Genomic DNA, 20081 nt, shown 5'->3' on the forward strand with positions numbered 1-20081 from the left:
AAGTTAGAGGACAACGTTGAATTTTGATTTTGCCCGGAATTGTTCCAATTGTAGCTGTGTAGAGATGGGGAAGCGTAACTCGTTAGACGTTGAAATATGGATGAAGTCATTGGCTGAGCGGCGGTGGAAAATCAAAAATCTTTGGTTCGGCGTTGATACTTTGGTCCAGCTCTCGGGGCCACAACCACATCGCAAAACGCAACCCAGTGAACCTTGCCCTTTCAGTCGAAGAGTATTGATCTTCGAGACTGCGGGGAATTTTTCTTGTCACTTCCAGCTATTTTTGATCTCACCGTCCCATGGCGGGGTAATTGAAAGAAGTGATAAAGAAGGAAAAAAAGTGATACCCGACGCGGAAAATGCGCAACCTCAAGGGCGTGCGTCTCCAAGAGACGCAAGTGGAAGGCGACCTTCCCTTGACAGCAACTGCCTGGGATATCTCGTCTGACTCGATTGTTTGCGCCTTTGGTCCTGCAGAGCACAACCCGATCATCGAGCTGCGGAGGAAGCGCCCCGAAGTCACTGCCGCGGACCCTTTGAGCCGCGATGTGCTCGAGTGCATCGCCTCCTGGGATGCCCCGAGCCCCTTGCCTGATCTTGCGTGTGATCGAGTACTTTCTCTGCACTACTTCGCAGACAATCTGACGGCATGCCTGGTCCTAGAGGGCGGCGATATTATCATTGTTCGGGAGGAGCCTCTCCCAGGAGAGGATAAAATCGAGATTCTTGGCTCAGTGGATGTCGGAATCACTGCTGCTGCATGGTCTCCGGACGAGGAGCTCCTGGCCATCACAACCAGAGCCCGCACATTCCTGTACATGACACGGGAGTTCGAAAACGTGGCCGAGATTACTTTTACCGAAGCCGATCTGCAAGCTTCGCAGCATGTGTCCGTTGGATGGGGTAAAAAAGAGACCCAGTTTCAAGGTAAAAGAGCCAAGGCTATGCGAGATCCGACTGTGCCCGAGAAGATTGACGAAGGCAAACTGAGCAGCAACGACGATGGCAGTACAACAATCAGCTGGCGAGGCGATGGCGCTTATGTTGCAGTGAACACCATTGAAGAGGGCATTCGCCGCGTCATCCGCGTGTACTCCAGAGAAGGTACCCTTGATAGTGTGAGCGAGCCTGTGGATGGACTCGAGGGTGCTCTGAGCTGGCGTCCATACGGCAATCTCATTGCCGGAATCCAACGACAGGACGACCGTATTGATGTCATATTCTTTGAGAGGAACGGCTTGCGCCACGGTCAATTCACGCTTCGTCTGACCGAGAAGGAACGTCAATCCTGGGCGTCACAGATCCAGCTTTCATGGAACATCGACTCTACAGTGCTTGCCGTGCGATTCAAAGATCGAGTTCAGCTGTGGACAACGGGAAACTATCACTACTACCTGAAGCAAGAGATACCCATCGTTATCGACCCTGCATGTTCGCTCCCATTTTCCTTTGAGTGGCATCAGGAGAAGGCACTGCGTCTGGTTTCCGGATCCTCTGGTTCTATCCTTGATGTCGACTATGTATTCGACATTGACCATGGTTCCACTGCAATTCCTGATGATGTCGGCGCTGTGGCTGTGATTGATGGAAAGACCCTGAAGCTTACTCCGCTCCGGCTGGCTGGCGTGCCGCCTCCAATGGCACATAACGAGCTGAAGCTGGACTCGAATGTTGTCGATGTCGCATTCAGCAAGTCCGGTACCCGTATAGCAGTGTTGATGGAAAAGAGCTTTTCTGTCTTCTTGTGGTCTCTGAAGAGCCGCCCGGTTCCAGTGCCGATTCTCGAGTCAAGCTATCCTCTTTCAGCTGCACCCACTAGTCGTCCCAGACAGGTTGCATTCCTGAATGAAACAGAGGTGTACATTCTCAAGGATAGCGCTCCCGGCATCAGCCACATTGAGCGCACGACATTGGAGACTCGAGAGACTCGAGTTGTGTACGAGGCGCGGGAGCCTGAGCAACTGTCCTCCATCTTTGCTGGAGTAGGCTATCCGGCTCTTTGGTTCTCGCATGCTCGTCAGCCCAGCCTCCCTGTCAGCTATTCAAGCGTCAATTATGTGGCTGCAGACCAGGCTGAAATTACACTTTGGAGTGAGAGCCCTAATGTTGACACACATTGGGCTCGCGTAGTGTCGATTTCTGATGAAGAGGTAAGCCAACCCCCTTTTCTCCCCAGCATGTGTCCACAATGAAAGGCTGACTTCGACAGCGCCTTCTGATAACCATGACGAGGACTGGCACTTTATACGCGAACAAGCGGGTGCTTGCCAAAAATTGCACATCATTCTTGGTGACCCCAGCCCATCTTCTGTTCACCACGTCTCAGCATTTGCTGAAATTTGTGCACTTGAATCGCGTAGACGGTAAGCTAGACCCTCCGCAGATTGTCATTTTCACCGGACTCATGGTCAATTTCTAGATATGGAGGTCCCGGAGGACGCCCCGGAGACCGACGAGAGATGCAGAAGCATCGAGCGCGGATCAAAGCTGGTATCTGTCATGCCGTCTATCTTTGCTGTTGTTCTCCAGGCACCCCGGGGCAACATCGAGACCATCTTCCCGCGTGCGCTGGTCTTGGCTGGTATTCGTACATTTATTGACCGGAAGAACTACCGAGCTGCTTTCCTCGCCTGTCGCAGCCAAATGGTGGACATGAACATCCTTCACGACTACGCTCCTCAGCAATTCATGGAAAACGTCCAGCTGTTTATTGAACAAGTCAAGAAAATTGAGTTCATTGATGACTTCCTCTCTCGTTTGAAGTAAGTTATTTACTGGGTTTGAGAGACTCGCGAGCCTATCCTAATTCTGTGCTAGGGAGGAGGATGTTTCACAAACCCTATATAAAGATACCCTCAAGATCTCCAGGAACGAGTCTGCTGTTGTTGCCCAGCCCGACAGTCCCTCCATGCCGTTACTCCCTAAGCTCCCTGGCAAAACTAGCAAGGTCAACGCTATCTGTGATGCCTTCCTGGCAGTTCTTCAGAATCTCCTGGACACCAACTTGCAGAATCTTGTCACAGCACACGTATGCAAGGAACCCCCTGATCTCCAGGCCGGCCTCGAACTCGTCGCGAACCTCAGAAGTAAGTTTATCTGCATCAATTACTCTTGTACTCTAGTTGCTGAAATGAATTGGCAGCACACAATTCCGAGCAAGCACAGGATGCAATCGAGCACATGTGCTTCTTGACTGACGCCAACCGACTTTACTCGCATGCATTGGGACTGTACGATCTTGAACTCACTCTTCTGGTAGCCCAGCAAGCACAAATGGTATGTGGTCCAACCTTGAATACATACGATTCCATGAATTAAGAATCTCCTAGGACCCCAGGGAATATCTTCCGTTCCTCCGGAAGCTGCAGCAACTCCCCGAGATCCGACGCCAGTTCGAGATTGACAACCATCTTTCTCGATTCAACAAGGCTCTGAAGCATCTATTCACCCTCGGCGCCCATGAAGAGATCCGGGCCTATGTCACCAGGCATATCTTGTATAAGGAAGCCCTCGAAATCTACAAGTATCAACCAGAGCAGCTGAGGGAGATTACGCATCTCTACGCAGACTACCTTCAGAACGATTCGAAACACAAGGATGCCGCAATTGGTGAGTCCATCCCATTTTGTCCTTTTGCTTTCTTGGAAGTGAAATGAAATGCCAGCTTACACATTTTTAAGCTTATGAATCCCTTTCAATCTACGACGAGGCATACAAATGCTACAACCTCGCCCACATGTGGCGCGAGTCATTGTATTGCGCCATGATGGCTTCTTTGCCCGAGCAAGAACTTACTGCTTTCATTACGGAACTCGCCACGACCCTGGTCGATGAAACCCGGGACTACGTGTCGGCCGCAACCATCTATGCGGAGCATCTGCACGACATTGTCACTGCTGCACGGCTTCTGTGCCAGGGCTCAAAGTTCGCCGATGCCGCCCGCCTCCTGACCCTCCACGGCAAAAAGGACCTGGTCGAAGAGATTGTCGACACCGGCCTGGCAGAGGCCATGGGCTCAATGACTGACCTCCTGGCGGACTGCAAGTCCCAGCTGAATGCGCAAGTCCCACGAGTCCGGGAACTCCGGCAGCTCCGAGCAGCCGACCCGCTCGCCTTCTACGGAGGCGATCCAACGGGCGGCGAAGGTGGAGCTGATATCCCAGATAACGTGTCGCTCGCACCAACAGAGGCAACGACCTTGGCCGGCCGCACCATGTTCACCCGGTACACCGGAAAGACATCCTCTTCCCGCGTGACATCTCGCACGCGCCGACGAGAGGAGCGCAAGCGCGCGAAGGGCAAAAAGGGTACAGTCTACGAGGAAGAATACTTGGTCAACAGTATTCGGCGTCTCATCGAGCGCATCAACTCGACCATGGCCGAGGCTGAGGCGCTGGTGGACGCCCTCCTGCGCCGGGGTATGCGTGAGCGCGCAGCTGCAGTTGAGAAGGCGCTGGCAGATGTTGTGACAATGTGTGCGGACTGCCGCGACGACGTGTTTGAAATCGCCCAGGTCGAGGAACCCAAGACTGAAGAGAATGAAGATGGGACTGGCTATGACGAGGCTAGCCTGCCGCGGCCTACCGGTGGGTCTGCGGTTCTTGCAGAAAGCATTGGGATTACTCTCGGCGGAGCCGGACGATTGAAGGAGCCGCCTGCTGTGAAGACGATGAACAAGTCTTCTTTACTGGCGTAGGTGCAGGGTGCAGGGTGCAGGGTAGTTATTACATGTCGTTATGTCTTATAAATGATGATCGTTCATAAAAGTGATGATCGTGCAAATCATGTTCCAGTCGGAGGCTTCCTTCTGTTCCTGATTATTGAATAGTCATTTGTCCGGCACGCAAAAACGAACTAGGTCGGTCCTCTCCGACAAAACCCCCACTAGGCGCCCGTAGCCATCCGAGACTTCAAAACAAATGGTGATCGCGTGTTGATTTGCTGTTCATAAACCCCAACTCCACCTCCACACCAAGTGAAGCTGCTCGTGCCCAAGAAGGATAATCACTCCCAAAGGCAGTAATATGTCTATCATTTCGGAAATGGCATTGGTACCAACATTTTCTCTTCCAATCCCAACCCGCCCTCCGCAGTCTAGAGAAGGCAATTTCCAATGCAACCAAAACCGTTGGAGAAACCGGGTATCTGACTGAGATTTAACTGGGGTCCGATTGGGCTTTCCGCTAGGCTTCAGCCGTCGGACCTCCGCCCTTGCATGCACCCGCCTTCCGTGCTTAGCGCGAAAGTAACGCAAGCCCTCCCCCTCCGATAACACACCTCGCTAAACACAGTGAACTGGAAATCGAGTTAGTTCGCGTGGATGGTGCTCAATCCTGTCACCCGATGACCCAGTCGGAGGGGGATGATAAGCCACCCCGGAAATTAAACCGCGGCACTCCGCGAGAATGCAATTTCACGGTTCTTTGAGAGCATGGCGACATCACATCTTCAGTCCTCTGCCAGGCCCTCAACCCCTGGTTGTGGAGCGATTCCCGGAGCCCGCCCCGCTAAGAGTGCTTAGCCTCTACTTTCAAGCCACACCACGCACTCGTGCAACCATGGCCATGAATTGAGGGCCGATATGTCTCATCGACCCCCTAGCTAGAGAGCTCGTCCCGGGTCATGGCCAATCAGGCCCCACATTGTGAGATAGGCTGTCTTGCTCGTCTTCTGCAGGTGGAGAATCTTGGTTTATGGTCCTGATGCACTGCCGATGCGGTGCCGTTGCTCCGGCGGCCTTATATTTCAAGGGCCCTTGCCCCTGCTGAAGGGTGAGTGTGGATAACGCTTTTTCATTTGGGGTTATCGCGATGTTTCTGCGTCGGTTATATGTTGGTTTGGCCATTGCGGCTCTGTCCGAGGCTGCACCGGCCCCAATTAAGCATGTGTTGCATGAGAAACGCGAGCGGCAAGCGCTTGATTGGGTAAAGGGTGACCGGGTTGAGGGCAATGCTGTGCTGCCTGTTCGTATTGGCTTGAGCCAGAACAACCTAGACAAGGGTTATGAGTATCTGATGGATGTGTATGTGACTTGACTCTATTTTGGATGGCGTTGTGACTCGATAGCTTTGCAGTCCGCTTGTGCTAACGACTTGACAGGTCACATCCAAGCTCTGCTCAATACGGGCAGTATTGGTCTGCCGACGACGTGCATGATATGTTCGCTCCGTCTGACGCAGCTGTTGATGCAGTGCGCGAATGGCTTCACGATGCTGGAATTGACCCGTCCCGCGTTGTCCACTCGGATAACAAGGGCTGGCTGGCTTTCGACGCTTATGCACATGAGGCAGAGAAACTCTTCGTGGCTGAATTCTACGAGCACAACCACATGAGCACTGCCAGCACAAAGATCGGATGTGACAAGTAAGGCTTTCCTTTGATTGCAGTTTAATATGCCCGCCGAAATTGCGTTCCTAACTCTTCAAATCAGGTACCACCTCCCGGAGCACCTTGTGGAGCACATCGACTATGTTACCCCAGGAGTCAAGCTCACTCCAGTTCTCAAGAAGCACAAGAAGGCCAAGCGAGCATCGCACCTGGCTAAGGTCAAACCTAACATCGAGGCTGTATCATCTGCTGCCAATGAACACTCGATTTCTGAAAAGGCCAAAGGGCTCGCTCCAGAGCTCCAACTCTGTGGATACAACATGACCCCGACTTGCATCAAGGCGTTGTACCGTATTCCAGATGCCACCAAGGCAAGGGGGGATAACTCTCTCGGTCTCTATGAGCAGGGCGATTATTTTGCCAAATCAGACCTGGATCTTTTCTACAAGGAATATGCTCCGTGGGTGCCACAGGGTACATACCCGATTCCGGCTTTGATTGATGGGGCCAACTACTCCGTACCTGCGTACAGCTCGCTGAATACAGGCGAGTCGGATATCGACATTGATTTGGCGTGAGTACAAGTCTCCCGATTGATCCTTTTTTTGCTGATGCAGAGCTAACGTCCTCAAAAGCTATTCCTTGATTTACCCCCAGACCGTGACTCTTTATCAAGTTGATGATCAGCTCTACGAGCCCGCGGAGGTTGCCACGACCAATCTATTCAACACTTTCTTGGATGCTCTCGATGGTGTACGTTTTGACTCGCCTCTTTGAGATTAGCAGTGCTGACCGTTCCAGTCATACTGTACCTACAGCGCGTACGGCGAGACTGGCGACGACCCAAGCATCGACGCGGTCTATCCCGACACCCGTCCCGGCGGATACAAAGGTTTGTCTCGTACATCTTCCTCCGTCACAAACGATCTCTGACTGTGTCCCAGGCAAGCTCCAATGCGGCGTCTACAAGCCCACAAACGTAATCAGCGCGTCTTACGGCCAAGCCGAAGCCGATCTCCCCATCAGCTACACCAAGCGCCAGTGCAACGAGTTTTTGAAGCTCGGCCTTCAGGGCCACTCGATCCTCTTCGCGTCCGGCGACTACGGCGTGGCCTCGTTCCCCGGTGACGGCACTGAGAATGGGTGCCTAGGCCCTGAGCAGAAGATCTTCAACCCGCAGTACCCATCGAACTGCCCATACGTCACCTCCGTCGGCGGTACGATGATCTACGGAGACCAGACCGTCGAAGACCCGGAGAGTGTGATGCACGCCAACCTCGGCGGGTCCGCGGCTAACTTCAGCACTGCGGGCGGGTTCTCGAATTACTTCCCTCAACCCGAGTACCAGAAACATGCTGTCAAGAAGTATTTCGAGAAGGCGGACCTGACGTACCCGTATTACTCGGAGTTCAGCGTAGATGTCGAAACGACGAAGGGTGTGTATAACCGGATTGGTCGTGCCTATCCCGACGTTGCAGCCAATGGCGCGAATTTCCGCGCGTACAATGATGGCTATGACTACCACTTCTACGGATCAAGCTTGGCGTCGCCGCTGTTTGCTTCGGTTCTTAATTTGGTACGTGGTTCCCTTCCCCTACTTTCTTCCTAAGATTTCCTAACCTTGGGCTTTTCAGATCAACGAGGAGCGTCTAGCAGCCGGCAAGGGCACTGTTGGTTTCGTGAACCCTGTGCTCTATGCTCACCCCGAGGTTCTGAACGACATCACCAACGGCACTAGTGCGGGATGTAACACGGATGGATTTGCTGCTATTTCAGGGTGGGATCCGGCTACCGGGCTGGGCACACCGAACTACCCTAAGATGAAGAAGTTGTTCATGTCTTTGCCCTAGGTTCCAGATCAGTACCCTTGAGCCTGAGACTCGCGGGGTCTCTGGGAGCTATTTTGGGATTCCTGTCTATAACTATTCATAAGGTCAGATTTGCTTTGTCTCAAATTCGGGTCTGCCTACAAGAACGTGGGAAAAGACAGCGGATATACATAACACAAATTGGACTTGAATGGCAATTATGATTTTGCACCGCCGTAGGGTTTACGTACACCATTGATTCGTCATCAACATTTCCATTTGACAATGATGAGCAAGGTAACACGGGAAGACGGGATGGACCTTCAATTCAAGCCCGATGTATCTGGTATCTGGATCAAGGGATATATTGTACAGGAACAACAGGCGCTGTCTAAAATTTGTAAATCTGGTCCTTGGAAAATCCCAAATGCCCCAATACTCCAGGACTCTTCCTCGAGCCCACCAGCGAGTCCTCCATCCCAGGAGGACCGCACACAAAGACATGGGTATCCTTGTCCGACCCTTGCACGACATCTCGCAGAAGCTCCTCAGTGACATAGCCTTTTCGCAAACCCGCGCCGTCCTCCTTCGGATGGCTCACGGTATAGACATAGTCGAACCGGCCCGGAAAGCGCTTTTTGTATTGCTCCAGCTCCTCGCGAAGGAGCAAGTCCTGCTCTGTGTTTACGCCAAAGATGAGATTAACTTTTGTCTTGTCGTCCGGGCTGTTCAGGATGCCCTGGATGAGCTGGTAGATTGGTGTGATACCGGCACCGCCGGCGATCAGGTAGACTTGTGAGAATTTGTTGGGTGTCCAGGGGAATCCCTTGAGTGTGGCAGCGAAGGTGAGTGTATCGCCGGGTTTTAGAGAATGCAAGTGACTGCTGGCTTTGCCTTTGGGATAATGCTTGACCATTAACTCCACAGAGCCGGGATGGTCTGTCATAGGATTTGTGAGCGAGGGGCTCTCAATGCATATAAGGAGAAAGCCATACCAAGCTTGCTAATGGGCGTGTAAGGGCGCACAACTGGGAACCATTGCCCCTTGGGCCACGAGTATGTGAGCAGTGCCGCTGGGATGTGTTAGCATAACATGAATGTCTTAACAGAGGCAGACTTCAACAAACAGGTCAACGTTAACCCGGTTGGGGAGTTCTGGTCGGGAAATTCGAAAACCAAGCGCTTGGTGTTATGGTTCACGATCTTGACATCTTGCAGGCGCAATGTTGTAAAACCGAAGCCGCCAAAGATCTTCGGGAGCTCAGGCGATTCTGCGTGTCCTGTGGGCAGTAGAAAAGACCGAGTGCCGTAATAAGCTCCGATTCCTGCGACTGCGACTGCGACTGCGGATGCGAAAGCCGGTCTGGCCCGCAGGGACGACTGCCAGGATAAGCGCGAAGCCATGCTCAAGGAGGTCGGTATGTGCTAGGAATAAGAATAAGCTAGGAATAAGAATAAGCTAGAAATAAGAATAAGCTAGGAATATGAATAAGAATAATCCTGTGAGGAAGAGGATAAGCCTTAAGGCCGCATGGTCGGAGTCATCCCACTTTATGGCCGGGTGCAGCTCTGGGCCCGTTGGATGCCCGCTGGATGCTCGGTGCCTCCGCGGGGGCCAAAACCCGCCCAAAACCCGCCAGAGGCCGATTGTCCGGGGCCCCACTCGGGTAGCCTCCGCCATTGCGGAAGGTGGAGCGTGTTCAATGCGACACCCTCCCACCGATCCGTCCACTGTCCAGTAAGCTCCACTGCCACAGCAGTTTTCTTCAGCAAGGAATAAGGAGATTTAATCTGTGAACACCCATCCACTTCAATCTGGACCAAGTTATTCAATCCTCCAAATCATGGCTTCCTATCCCTTCGGCTTTCGAGTGGCGCAAGCTATTGGCATCTCCGGTGCAGCCTGGCTATCTGGTAGGTATTTGCTTTTTCATCAGTCCCTCCGCCACCCAATCCAGTGTCGATGCTTGCATCCCGACCGCCAATCCAAGACCGCCGTAACAGAGCTGACGAGCAAAAGGAAACATCGCCGCCCTCAGCATGAACGTCACGCCCGCTCTGCTCCGGTCTCGTCGCGAAGACAATGTACCCTCTGCCACCCTTGCCAAGCAATGGAGGAACATGTATGAGAATGGGAAGACACAGAACCCTCCCATTGCGGCTGCGGTGGCGGCTTCCTTCTTCTATCTGGCCTGGTCGGTGAGAACGGGGGCGCCCTTGTTTAAGAATACGGCATACAGCCGCACGGCACTATTCTCTGCGGCGGCGATCTTAACCCTAGGCATTGTGCCATTTACCGTCGCAGCCATGTCCAGGACCAACAATCAACTACTTGAGAAGGCGCAATCAAACTCTGGAGTATCGGACGCAGAAACGCCGATTCTGATTCAGCGATGGACAACGCTGAATGGCATCCGAGGCTACCTTCCTCTGGCCGGGGCAGCAGTCGGACTCGTGGCCTCATTTTTGTAATAAAAGGGAGAGAACTTGGAGACCTGAGCGGAGCGAGTCCTTGGCTTTGGTACCGAGAGATCATATTGTCTTTTTCAAGTGACGATGATTTTCGAGCCTTGACATGCAACAGTTGGTGAGCTGCTCGGCCTTGTCTAGTCGTACTCATGGAATCAATGTTGGAAGCTGGTTTTTGTTTCCCAAATTTGCTCCAGTCTATTCATTTTTTGCTAGACAAGCTTACTATCTGGATCATCAAAGAAAATATGGCCTGGTGCTGTGGTCAAATCCTTGCCGATGGGGCTCGCGGCTGGTTTAGAGATGTGGTTAATATCGACGTCACGATTGCCCAAGTTCTTGAGAATAGTCCCATTTGAGCTGCAGGCGTTTCTAGGGAGCGCGAGAGTCACAAAGCCACGCTAAACTACGCTAGGAGTATTTGATTACGTTTGTGCAAACCATGTACAGGGTTATGGGCTCATCATATATCAGATATCTCATACCGAGAATTATATTCTAGCGAGTTTCGAGCAAAAACAAAGATACAATGAAAGAGGTCTGCATCATCTGTTACGACAACAGGATTGAAATCACCCTCTGTAGAAGGGGATCTCGGGGTATCTTCCAAGTCGTCTGAGAAACGTCGCTGTATCGTAAATTTTATCCAAACAACTTTCCTAGTTGTTGACCATCTCGCCAGTCTCGGTCACCAGATGGTCCTCGACGGTGACAGGGCCCTCGCCAACACCGGTCAAGATGACACGGCTCACGCCGCCCTTCAGGACATCCAACACACGCGAGTCAATGCTATCGAAAGAAACACCAGGAGCAGTGAGATGGGCCAGGTTCTCGTAGAAGGGACCATCCCAGCCGGTAGTGCTGGCGCCGAGGATAGCCTTGACTGTGCCAGCGACAAGCTCAGAGTCCTTATCCTCGTAGTAAATCACAGCGTTGGGACCAGCATCGAAGGTATAAGCGCAGACAGTTCGGCCAACTGCGCGGTTGATATCGTGCACAAGGCGGACGGCAGCCCGCGAGACGTCATTCATGTAGAAAATAGGGGGCCACGAGTCCAGACAGGTGGCGTGGAAAGTGTTCGAGTCACGCATGGTAATTTCGGCGAATGTGGGGAAGTCGCGGTCCCGGATAGCTGCCTCAATGGCGTCCATGCGCGCAGGGACAACAGACTCGGCCCGAGTAGCAAAGAGTTCCGACGTAGCCACGGTAGTCTGCATACCCTCGGTGCTGGGAACATCCTTCTTCTCGGCGCTGACCACCAGGATCAGGGCCCGCATCTCCGGCCAGTGCGAGGCAGGGGCGACCTCCTCAGCCAAGCTGTCGCTGCCGTCTGCCTGCTCGCCAGTGCGCCAAGCGACGTAGCCGCCCATCAGGGACCGACAGGCAGAGCCTGAGCCCTGTCGGGCAATGCGGCTCAGCTCACGCGGAGACTGGGGCAGCTGGTAGAGGTTGGCGACAGCGCGGACCAGAGCAGCAAAACCAGCAGCGGAACTGGCCAGACCGGCGGCAGTGGGGAAGTTGTTCTCAGAAACAATTCGGAGGGGGAGGGCGGAGAGCTTGGGCAGCGAGGCGTCCGCATCCTCGACAGACTTGCGGAGAGCACGCAGGTTCGAGAGACAAGCAAGGGTGCGCTTGGAGGACTGAATCTCCTGCGGCTTACCGTTCAGGTTCAGCGTATCCTCGGCGGGGTAGTTGGCGGAGGCGGAGGCAGTGGTCAGGGTGCGCAGAGAACGCTGGGAGAGGGTGACGGAGAGGGAAGAGTTGGTCGGGAGATTAAGAGTGACATCGCGCTTGCCCCAATATCTGGAATTCTTAGGATTAGCATGCAATATCCAGTGTCGGGCAGTTGTTGAGGGGTAACAATGCCCACTCACTTGATGACCGCAATGTTCACAGGAGCAGTTGTAGTAGCCCGGTAAACAGGCTGGCCAGATGCAGTCGCCATATTGCTTGCAGATTAAAGACAAATTAAAGACAAAATAGAAAAATCAGTCGAGTAACCTAGCGACAATGGGTCAATAGGGGGGTGGACTTCCTTGTTGGGTAGGAGGCGCTTATATTATGGGCCAGGCGGTGAAGGCAAAATTATCGGTCCGCTTACCTTGCAATTGACGCGGATCTTCAATCCTGCTATTAGCAATCAACTCCGTTCTCAACATCCGCATTTTCTCATGGGGGCCGGCGCCAGCACTCTCTCTGCTCCTGCAGAGCCACCTGCAGCGACATGCCCCGTCGATCACAAAACTCGTGAAATCTGGCTGCAACAAAATGGCGGCAATGCACCTCACCCTCCGTCCTCTGCGCCGGCGCAAGAACAAGGACAATCTTCCGCAAAACTACAACGACCGCTATCTACAGACCGAGAAGTCAGCAGTATACCCCGAGCAGGCGATCAAGGTGCTGCAAGTGCCTGTCCGGAAAGCAAAAAAGAATATCCAACGCCTTACGAATCGTCCCCATATGCCGCGTCGCACGGCTACCCGTCCAATGCCGAAGCCGAGACTGGTCATGACGAGGCTTCCGGTAACTGGATCTATCCATCCGAAAAGCAATTTTTTGAAGCTTTGATGCGCAAGGGCAATACCCCAGAGTCTACCTCCTCTGCCTCCGAACTAGCAACATCCGTTGCCTCCATTATTCCAATTCACAACGCCGTCAACGAACGCGCATGGCAGCAGATTCTTGATTGGGAGAAGAAAGCTCCCTCATCGGACCCCGGTAGCAAGAAATGTGGAGGGCCCAAATTATATTCATTTCGTGGACTCGGGGTTGATCCCCAATTCCTGAGCCCACGGGCCCGAATCAACGGATGGCTCGGCTATCAGCGCCCATTTGATCGGCACGACTGGGTTGTTGAGCGCTGCGGCGGCGAACGCGTCGAATATGTGATTGATTTCTACCAAGGGAAAACCTCAGCTGGCAGCGGAAACCCATCCGGGTTGACCGGGCACGCTACACCTGGCAAGCTTAGCTTCTATCTGGATGTCCGGCCAAAGCTAAACACCTATGAGGGATGGAAGATGAGATTCAACAGCTTCGTTGGTCTCTGATCACTGCATATAAATTTTGAGTAGCAAGGGTGGGTGGCTTCGCTCCATGACATTGCTAGACGAAGAAGATGGAGCATGAGCATGGACTTGGATCCAGAAGCGGTAACTATATAATCCATGTATAACCAATACTATGTACGATATTGCATTAGAAAGAGCGCGAGGTCTAATCTCGAATTGATGTTCTCCATTCCATATACGCCAGAATCAAACCAGTAGGAACATCGATTAACGAAACGAAAAGCCCAGCAAAGGGACGTAGCGTGTAGAATGCATCAGGGATATCGTGCGTAGACATAACAGAGGGGAAGAAGAAGGACATGATCAAGTCAGCAGAACAAGACGTGCTAAGACCGCGAAAAAGATAATCTATCCAAGGACAACAGCAAGAATGATGATGGTCAAAATCACAGCCAGAATAACAAGCAAACAGCATGCCTTGTTGCGTGCATTCTTCTGGTATCGACTGGCACTGCGCAGCTCAGTATTGGCGCCTCGTGTATCTTGGGTTACGTTCTGGACGTTCTCGCTGATAATATCGAGCTGGCCTCCCTGCTCATGAACGATATGTGCAACATCCCGGAACAACTCATTCAACTCGCCAACGCTCTGTTCGATATTTCGGATCTCCGTCTCGCGCTCGATGATAAGAGATTCCTGGAAATCCACCTCGCCCTGATTGGCCAGACGGGGCTGCTCCTCAAGCTGCTGCTGTTGTAGCGCCAGGCCTTCTGCATCGCCCGATGGGTGTTCGCCTTCCTCAATGGCAGTCCGGGCAGCGACCGCTGATGCACGCTGTTTCTCTAGGGCGCGGCGCTGGACTGTCTGGAACTCCTCCAGACTGGCTTTGAATTCGGACGATAGCTTCTGCTGTGTCCATTTTTGCGAAGGCTAGTTGCAGAAAAGTCAGATATAGTCGTGGGAAATAGGTAGAGAGAGTTTGAATGTAAACATACATTGACGTCCTCCCATTGCTGGATCTTCTTGAGCCCATCCCCTACGTCCTTGAACCCCGCTCGGCTCTCCTCCAGGAGGTTGTGGACTCGTTCGCGTACACGCTCAGTATCCCGCTTCGTTCCAAGAAGCGCAATCTGATTGGATAAACGAGAGATATTAGACGTTAAAGTGAACAGCTGGTCAGAAAGCGACTCGGCCAGATGGTCGAAGCCCGGATCGTCGCGGTATTGCGGGTCGTCAGACCGGCGCATATGGGTAGGCTGGGCCTCCAGTGAGTTCAAGCGGTCGAAGGACATGGTGTATGTGTTGTGAGATTAAAGAATGAATGCCAACGACGAAACAAGCACAAGCCTATAGAGGATGCAGCTGCGTGAGCTGCTGCCTCCAGGACTGCAGGGCACTCCTCACATGACGTACCATTCGCACTAGCCTAAACATAGACTAGCTCAACAAGCCACAGTCTATGTGTGCAACTGAGTCACCTGACCGTCTGTGGCTGTGGTGTTTTGATGCCTCAAAATATTCCATCATGGACTCGGCTTTGTTCTGATTCCATCAGTTGGCCCACACAACTCTGTTCGGCCGTGCGAACCAGCCAACACTGTCGCGGGCTCACCAGTCGCCTTCTACAGCTCTTGCAGCCCCTGGGATAGACACCCTGATCATGCTCTAAACCTCGTCAACTGTCCTCTACGATCCCAATCGCACCCCAGCTTCCACCATGGCCGCTGCTACCCAGCCCCGGCCGTACAGGCGGATTCTAACCTCGGCGCTGCACCGGCGATTTGTGCACGCATCTGCACTCTCACTCCTTGTTTGCTATGTCGTCTCAATTGCAATTGGCAGCAAGTCATCGCGTACGTGTGGGGTCGCTTTTTAAACGACTCGAGAGCTTTCCTTGCCTTGCGCTTTCCGTTCCGTTCCGTCTACTAACAGATCCTATACTTGTAGTCCTCTGGGCATGGTTCCCTATCGGCGCATGCGGGCTACGCGCGTTCCTCCTCTTCATTTCACCACTCATCATATTCGTTCTCCGCGTCGGCCAGATGCACCTCGGCTCAAGAACAACACCATCCTCCCTCAGCACCTTCAGATATTTGTTTCCGCTTCAAGTTGCCAAAACCTTTTGCTGTTATCTTTTCTCGGCTTGGTTGTTTACTGAGGTCTACCTTTGGTCTTCCTCGACAGATGCACATCTTGAAATGGTGAAACGGGGCAGGTGGGTCAAAGTCTGCGAACAAAGGCAACTTGGACAATAGCTGACTTCCAAATCTAGACCGCACGAGCGACCTCATCTGAATGAGAGGCCTATTTACATCCACACCTACCACCTCCTGTTGGCCTGTACCCAGGCTGTGGTCCACCTCTACTATGATTATGATCAGATTCCCATTCCTGTCACACTACGATCCTCGAAGTCAACCGATGAGCGCACACACCAAGTTCTGCCGACCTCGAAATATATCCAGACGGCCCTTCCGCAGAAGGTCAAGTGTGGTCTCGCGATGAGCGTGACTGTCGCGGGTGCTACTCCGTTCCTGTACCTTCTATTTCTCCGCCAGAGTGCATGGAGCTTGTCATTGTATTTTGCGAAGCTCGTCTGGAACTTCTCTCGGTCATCAGCCGAGCCCGCTAGCTTCTTACCCCCGGATTCGTTCCTCTGATATTTCGGTCTCTTATCTCGGGTTCTTTGCTGGTCCTCTGCTGGCAGTCAGCTAATCTTTTCTTTGCTATATTCCTTGGCAAGGAGCCTCTGAAGCGTGGCCAGCCGCTCACGGCGGATTCGAAAGACCCCAATGGCAGTTTGCTCTCTGGTCTTAAGGCAAAGAAGCATATTGTCAAGGCTTTTGCTCTATGGGAACTCGGTCTTATCAGTCAGCGTCAGCCTGACCGTCGGAAGACAATCTTCAACGAAATTGACCGCGACAACGGCTCCACTTGGAGCCAGATTCTGGGTAGCATAACAGAGGAGATCCAGGGTATCAACACACGAATTGAGGCCAGCAAGGCTCCTAAGCCTGGTGTTAAGCCTCCTGGACAAACAAATGGCTCTGAGTCCGTTCTGCAGACTCTGCCACGCTTGACAGACGCTCCCAAGGACAAGGACATCTTCGTAGCGGCGCCAAGGGCGACATCTCGCCATGAAAAATTCGGAGAAGCTTTTGGTTCAACAGCAAAATCGTATGGGCAGTCACCAGACTGGACACCCAAGGCCCGCGCCCGCGCTCGTGAGGTCTTCGACCGGGCTTCTACAGCGATGCTCAGTCCTGAGCGAAAACAAAAGCTATTGGCTTCCGCGGGGGAGTTGAAGCTCCTTACCGGAGGTCCGTCCACAACCTACAAGCCCGAAGATGTCCATCCCATTATCGCTCAAGCTCTTCAGTGGTGCCGGCCGTTGCGGCAAACTTATGCCCAGCGAGCCTCGAGCATTGTCCTTGGCACCCCTGAATCCTCTCTTAGCTCAATTGTGGATGCAGTTGATTCATTGACACGTTTGCTGATTGCCAGTCTTGCTGAAGATCAGTACGGCAAAGTGCAAGCTGATGTCCCGTCAGTGGTCAACCTATTTACCAAGACCATTATGACCCTCGATGCCTTTGTGCACCAGGGTGGTCTTGACGCACACTGGACAGATGTCTACTTCCCTCCCTCCAGTCAGCCTGAGGCACAGGCGGAGGCACGGAAGGTGCCTGATCTGGAGCTGGTGCTTGATACCCTCAAGAGCGGACTCTCTGACCTTTTGGGAGCCTTCAAGCCCTACCTGCGGGACATTGGTGTCACTGGCAAAGACCTCCGCCTGGCGAAGGAAGCAGCTGGTGTCGAGGATGAGGACTCTATATGAGCTATGAGGTACTATGTATTTTGATTGTTAATTTTTCATGTGTCTCAGGAGCGACGGTCGTGAAAGGCTTCAGTCGCCCAATATGTTCTTCGTATTTCCTGTTTGGGTTGGTCTCAAGGCGAGAACAAATGCATAGTTAGGCGTTCCAGGATAGGCATGCAATTCAAGTGTAGTTGACCCAACTTTTGTTACGGATTTACTCAATTCCAAGCGAGGGGTATAAATCGATTTCCTTCAGTATTGAACATTGAACAACTGTCTGCCTCTAGTCTGGTCACATGACAGCGCTTTCGGATAACCTCATTTCCTGCCCACCTGCACTTGCCTGAAGTTGTGCAAACCACATTCGGTTCACTGTTCCTTGGGTCTATCTGCGAGAAACAAGCAGAACTATACTTCTCAAATATGTCGTTGACCAACGTATATCACCTGCGACTGGTCGCAGATACTTCTGCTAAAGCATGTTTAATTTGCTACAAGCCATCAACCAGCGTGATGATCACGCCCGACAATAAGGTAAGGCTTCTCCAAGGACTGCCTGTGCTTTCATTGCAGATCAAGTTACCGATATTGCGGGTCAAAAATTGAGCTTTCCATGGTCTTTGACTCACGCCGTTGCCAGGACTTTTTCTACGTGTGCCCCGCACATCTCCAAGACCGCCACTTCTGCTCACCCATCGTCGATGCCGAGGGCGAAGCGGCGCGATTGAAAGAACAGAAGTTGGCTGAAGAGATTGAAAATGTTAAAAAAGAGTATGAGGAAAAACAGAAACGGAAGAAGGACCGCGAAAAGGCATCCAGCAAGGACGATAAAGACAAGGGAAAAAAGGAGAAAAACAAGGACAAAGTCGCCTCTCAAGACAAAAATACTGTCGACTCTAATAGTCAGGATGAGAAAGAAAGAGATGAGAAGGTCAGTCTCAAAGATATCCCTTCTCCCATGCGATACAGGTGGACGGTCTAACTGACTTGAACGCTAGATCGATTCTATCAAGAAGAGGACAGAATCAAAACCAGAGAATGGTCCCCGAGTCTTTGCTTTACACAAGTATGCTTACAGCCACTCCTCAATTCCGCACGTTTCTCATGAGATATAGAACGTTCTATCAAATGCGCATCGATCGATTACGCGGCATCGAGATGGCCAAAAGAAACCAGGAGAGGATGAGAAACCCTTCACTCTTTCCTTCTGTCCCAAGGAAGGACCTCTAACCTCATTACCCTGGCGGTGACGATGGGCCATGGATAATTTCAGCGACATCAGTGTTCTATGGAGGGGTGCTTTTAGTCTCCATATTGGCCCCACGGTTTTACCAAGGTATAAATATGTGTGTCGATTGCTACTCGATGCTTGTTCAAAAAGACCTGTAACAAGATCGATATACCGGAGCCTACGGCGGCTGTGACAACTGTGACAAACCCAACTTCGCCTACACCAGCGTCTCTACCCCTCCCAGAGTCCGATCACGGAAGCCGGCGGATGCAAAAGCCCCTGATTCAGCAAGATCATCTCACCCCAGTGCATGGCCACGGCATGCCAAGGGTGGCTTTGCAGCAAACCTCTGTCCAGACCATCTCCAGACCAATATCATCACAGGACAGAAAGTAAGACTTGCGAAGCTTGCGCCGATGTGACGTTCGTCTTGGGCCGGCCACGCCACAGGACTAGCAGGACTCGAGCACGCGCGCAGCGCAGAAGCCTATCGTCGAAGTACAGCCTACATGAAACCACCGGGGGGTGCAATCCTTCGGGAAGGAACAAAGTGCCCGTGGGCGCCCTGTCGTTGGGCTGAAAAAGCACAGTCCACACGTTGATCACACCCATTTGTCTACAAGTTCATCGTCGTGCATGCTCTATCCGATGCAAGGCGTCCCATCTCGGCCCGTCCGCGCCGCCTAGCATCACATTACTTGCTGCACAATAATGCGAATCCGCGATCCTGTCTTATACCCATCTAGACCTAGCGGTCATGCCCCCCGCGCTTCCACCGCGAAATAGCTCGAGAATAGACAAGTTGCGCGACGTAAGATCGGTTCTGTTTGGTGGGGTACTTTGCGCAGGAATAAGCACTAAAGTGGTCGCCGTTGAGGCGTAGGCCTGTCATGAAACCTTCCTTCACCTCTCTCATGCAGAAAACGGCCCCCGTCAGCCCAGTTGACTTCCTTTCGTATTCGCTGATCTCGGGATCGGGTAGGTTTTCCTCGGATGTCATACATGAGACGTTGTGTGATTTACACTGGCACTGGCGTAAGACTTGAGCGCGGAGCTGGATTTTGGATCTTTCGGGGTTGCGGCTCCCTTGAAACGCTGATTCTGCCTTGAGAGGTTGAATTAATATCGCTAGGCTCATTGTAATTGAGATCAACATTGTTTGTTCAATCTACTTCATTGGCGGGATCGTCTAATATCTACCTGTACCCACTGCCATGGTATTCGTGGCCAGAATGGCTGGCTGGTACACTTAATATAACTCGGCTAAATGAGCAACTTATGACATATGTTTTGTTTCTCCGTGATTCATTTTTCTGCCTAACATGATCCTCGATCGGCTGTTTATAGTGATTACGTGCGCTCGCAACCCGTTGAGGCCTGGATGAGGCTCAATTTTTCCAGTTGGTCATTTCGTG

At 52.3% G+C, this 20081-nt stretch overlaps 9 protein-coding genes across 9 annotated transcripts; 6 read left to right on the plus strand and 3 right to left on the minus strand.

Annotated features, from left to right (window-relative positions):
* Positions 1 to 359: 359 nt before the first annotated feature.
* Positions 360 to 4696, plus strand: N7482_002159 (Elongator subunit IKI3; the record flags this gene model as incomplete). Its single annotated transcript, XM_056684284.1, has 7 exons — positions 360 to 2150; positions 2210 to 2363; positions 2420 to 2762; positions 2818 to 3086; positions 3143 to 3276; positions 3330 to 3609; positions 3681 to 4696. 7 exons carry the CDS (start codon positions 360 to 362, stop codon positions 4694 to 4696), a joined length of 3987 nt encoding a protein of 1328 aa, XP_056547890.1.
* A 1114-nt stretch (positions 4697 to 5810) lies between these two features.
* Positions 5811 to 8177, plus strand: N7482_002160 (S53 family peptidase; the record flags this gene model as incomplete). Its single annotated transcript, XM_056684285.1, has 7 exons — positions 5811 to 6022; positions 6100 to 6363; positions 6431 to 6901; positions 6963 to 7080; positions 7129 to 7219; positions 7272 to 7903; positions 7962 to 8177. The coding sequence occupies 7 exons, from the start codon at positions 5811 to 5813 to the stop codon at positions 8175 to 8177; spliced, it is 2004 nt and encodes a 667-aa protein (XP_056547891.1).
* Positions 8178 to 8526: 349 nt separating this feature from the next.
* On the minus strand, positions 8527 to 9539 carry N7482_002161 (cytochrome b5 reductase family protein; the record flags this gene model as incomplete). The annotated part of the gene is made up of 3 exons (XM_056684286.1): positions 8527 to 9074; positions 9131 to 9208; positions 9263 to 9539. 3 exons carry the CDS (start codon positions 9537 to 9539, stop codon positions 8527 to 8529), a joined length of 903 nt encoding a protein of 300 aa, XP_056547892.1.
* Positions 9540 to 9979: 440 nt separating this feature from the next.
* N7482_002162 (anthrone oxygenase family protein) lies at positions 9980 to 10607 on the plus strand (the record flags this gene model as incomplete). Its single annotated transcript, XM_056684287.1, has 2 exons — positions 9980 to 10049; positions 10156 to 10607. The coding sequence occupies 2 exons, from the start codon at positions 9980 to 9982 to the stop codon at positions 10605 to 10607; spliced, it is 522 nt and encodes a 173-aa protein (XP_056547893.1).
* A 656-nt stretch (positions 10608 to 11263) lies between these two features.
* On the minus strand, positions 11264 to 12549 carry mvd1 (diphosphomevalonate decarboxylase MVD1; the record flags this gene model as incomplete). Its single annotated transcript, XM_056684288.1, has 2 exons — positions 11264 to 12407; positions 12479 to 12549. 2 exons carry the CDS (start codon positions 12547 to 12549, stop codon positions 11264 to 11266), a joined length of 1215 nt encoding a protein of 404 aa, XP_056547894.1.
* A 226-nt stretch (positions 12550 to 12775) lies between these two features.
* Positions 12776 to 13654, plus strand: N7482_002164 (cytochrome c1 heme lyase CYT2; the record flags this gene model as incomplete). Its single annotated transcript, XM_056684289.1, has 1 exon — positions 12776 to 13654. The coding sequence occupies one exon, from the start codon at positions 12776 to 12778 to the stop codon at positions 13652 to 13654; it is 879 nt and encodes a 292-aa protein (XP_056547895.1).
* A 369-nt stretch (positions 13655 to 14023) lies between these two features.
* On the minus strand, positions 14024 to 14907 carry N7482_002165 (SNAP receptor PEP12; the record flags this gene model as incomplete). The annotated part of the gene is made up of 2 exons (XM_056684290.1): positions 14024 to 14545; positions 14611 to 14907. The coding sequence occupies 2 exons, from the start codon at positions 14905 to 14907 to the stop codon at positions 14024 to 14026; spliced, it is 819 nt and encodes a 272-aa protein (XP_056547896.1).
* Positions 14908 to 15332: 425 nt separating this feature from the next.
* Positions 15333 to 17453, plus strand: N7482_002166 (nucleoporin NDC1; the record flags this gene model as incomplete). Its single annotated transcript, XM_056684291.1, has 4 exons — positions 15333 to 15468; positions 15563 to 15830; positions 15888 to 16174; positions 16327 to 17453. 4 exons carry the CDS (start codon positions 15333 to 15335, stop codon positions 17451 to 17453), a joined length of 1818 nt encoding a protein of 605 aa, XP_056547897.1.
* Positions 17454 to 17858: 405 nt separating this feature from the next.
* Positions 17859 to 18665, plus strand: N7482_002167 (AAA-ATPase Vps4-associated 1 family protein; the record flags this gene model as incomplete). The annotated part of the gene is made up of 4 exons (XM_056684292.1): positions 17859 to 17969; positions 18076 to 18366; positions 18434 to 18501; positions 18551 to 18665. The coding sequence occupies 4 exons, from the start codon at positions 17859 to 17861 to the stop codon at positions 18663 to 18665; spliced, it is 585 nt and encodes a 194-aa protein (XP_056547898.1).
* Positions 18666 to 20081: the final 1416 nt, after the last annotated feature.

The sequence above is a fragment of the Penicillium canariense genome (genome assembly GCF_028826845.1).
Source record: "Penicillium canariense strain IBT 26290 chromosome Unknown utg000001l_segment0_segment0, whole genome shotgun sequence".
In the NCBI taxonomy this organism is placed as follows: Eukaryota; Fungi; Ascomycota; class Eurotiomycetes; order Eurotiales; family Aspergillaceae; genus Penicillium; species Penicillium canariense.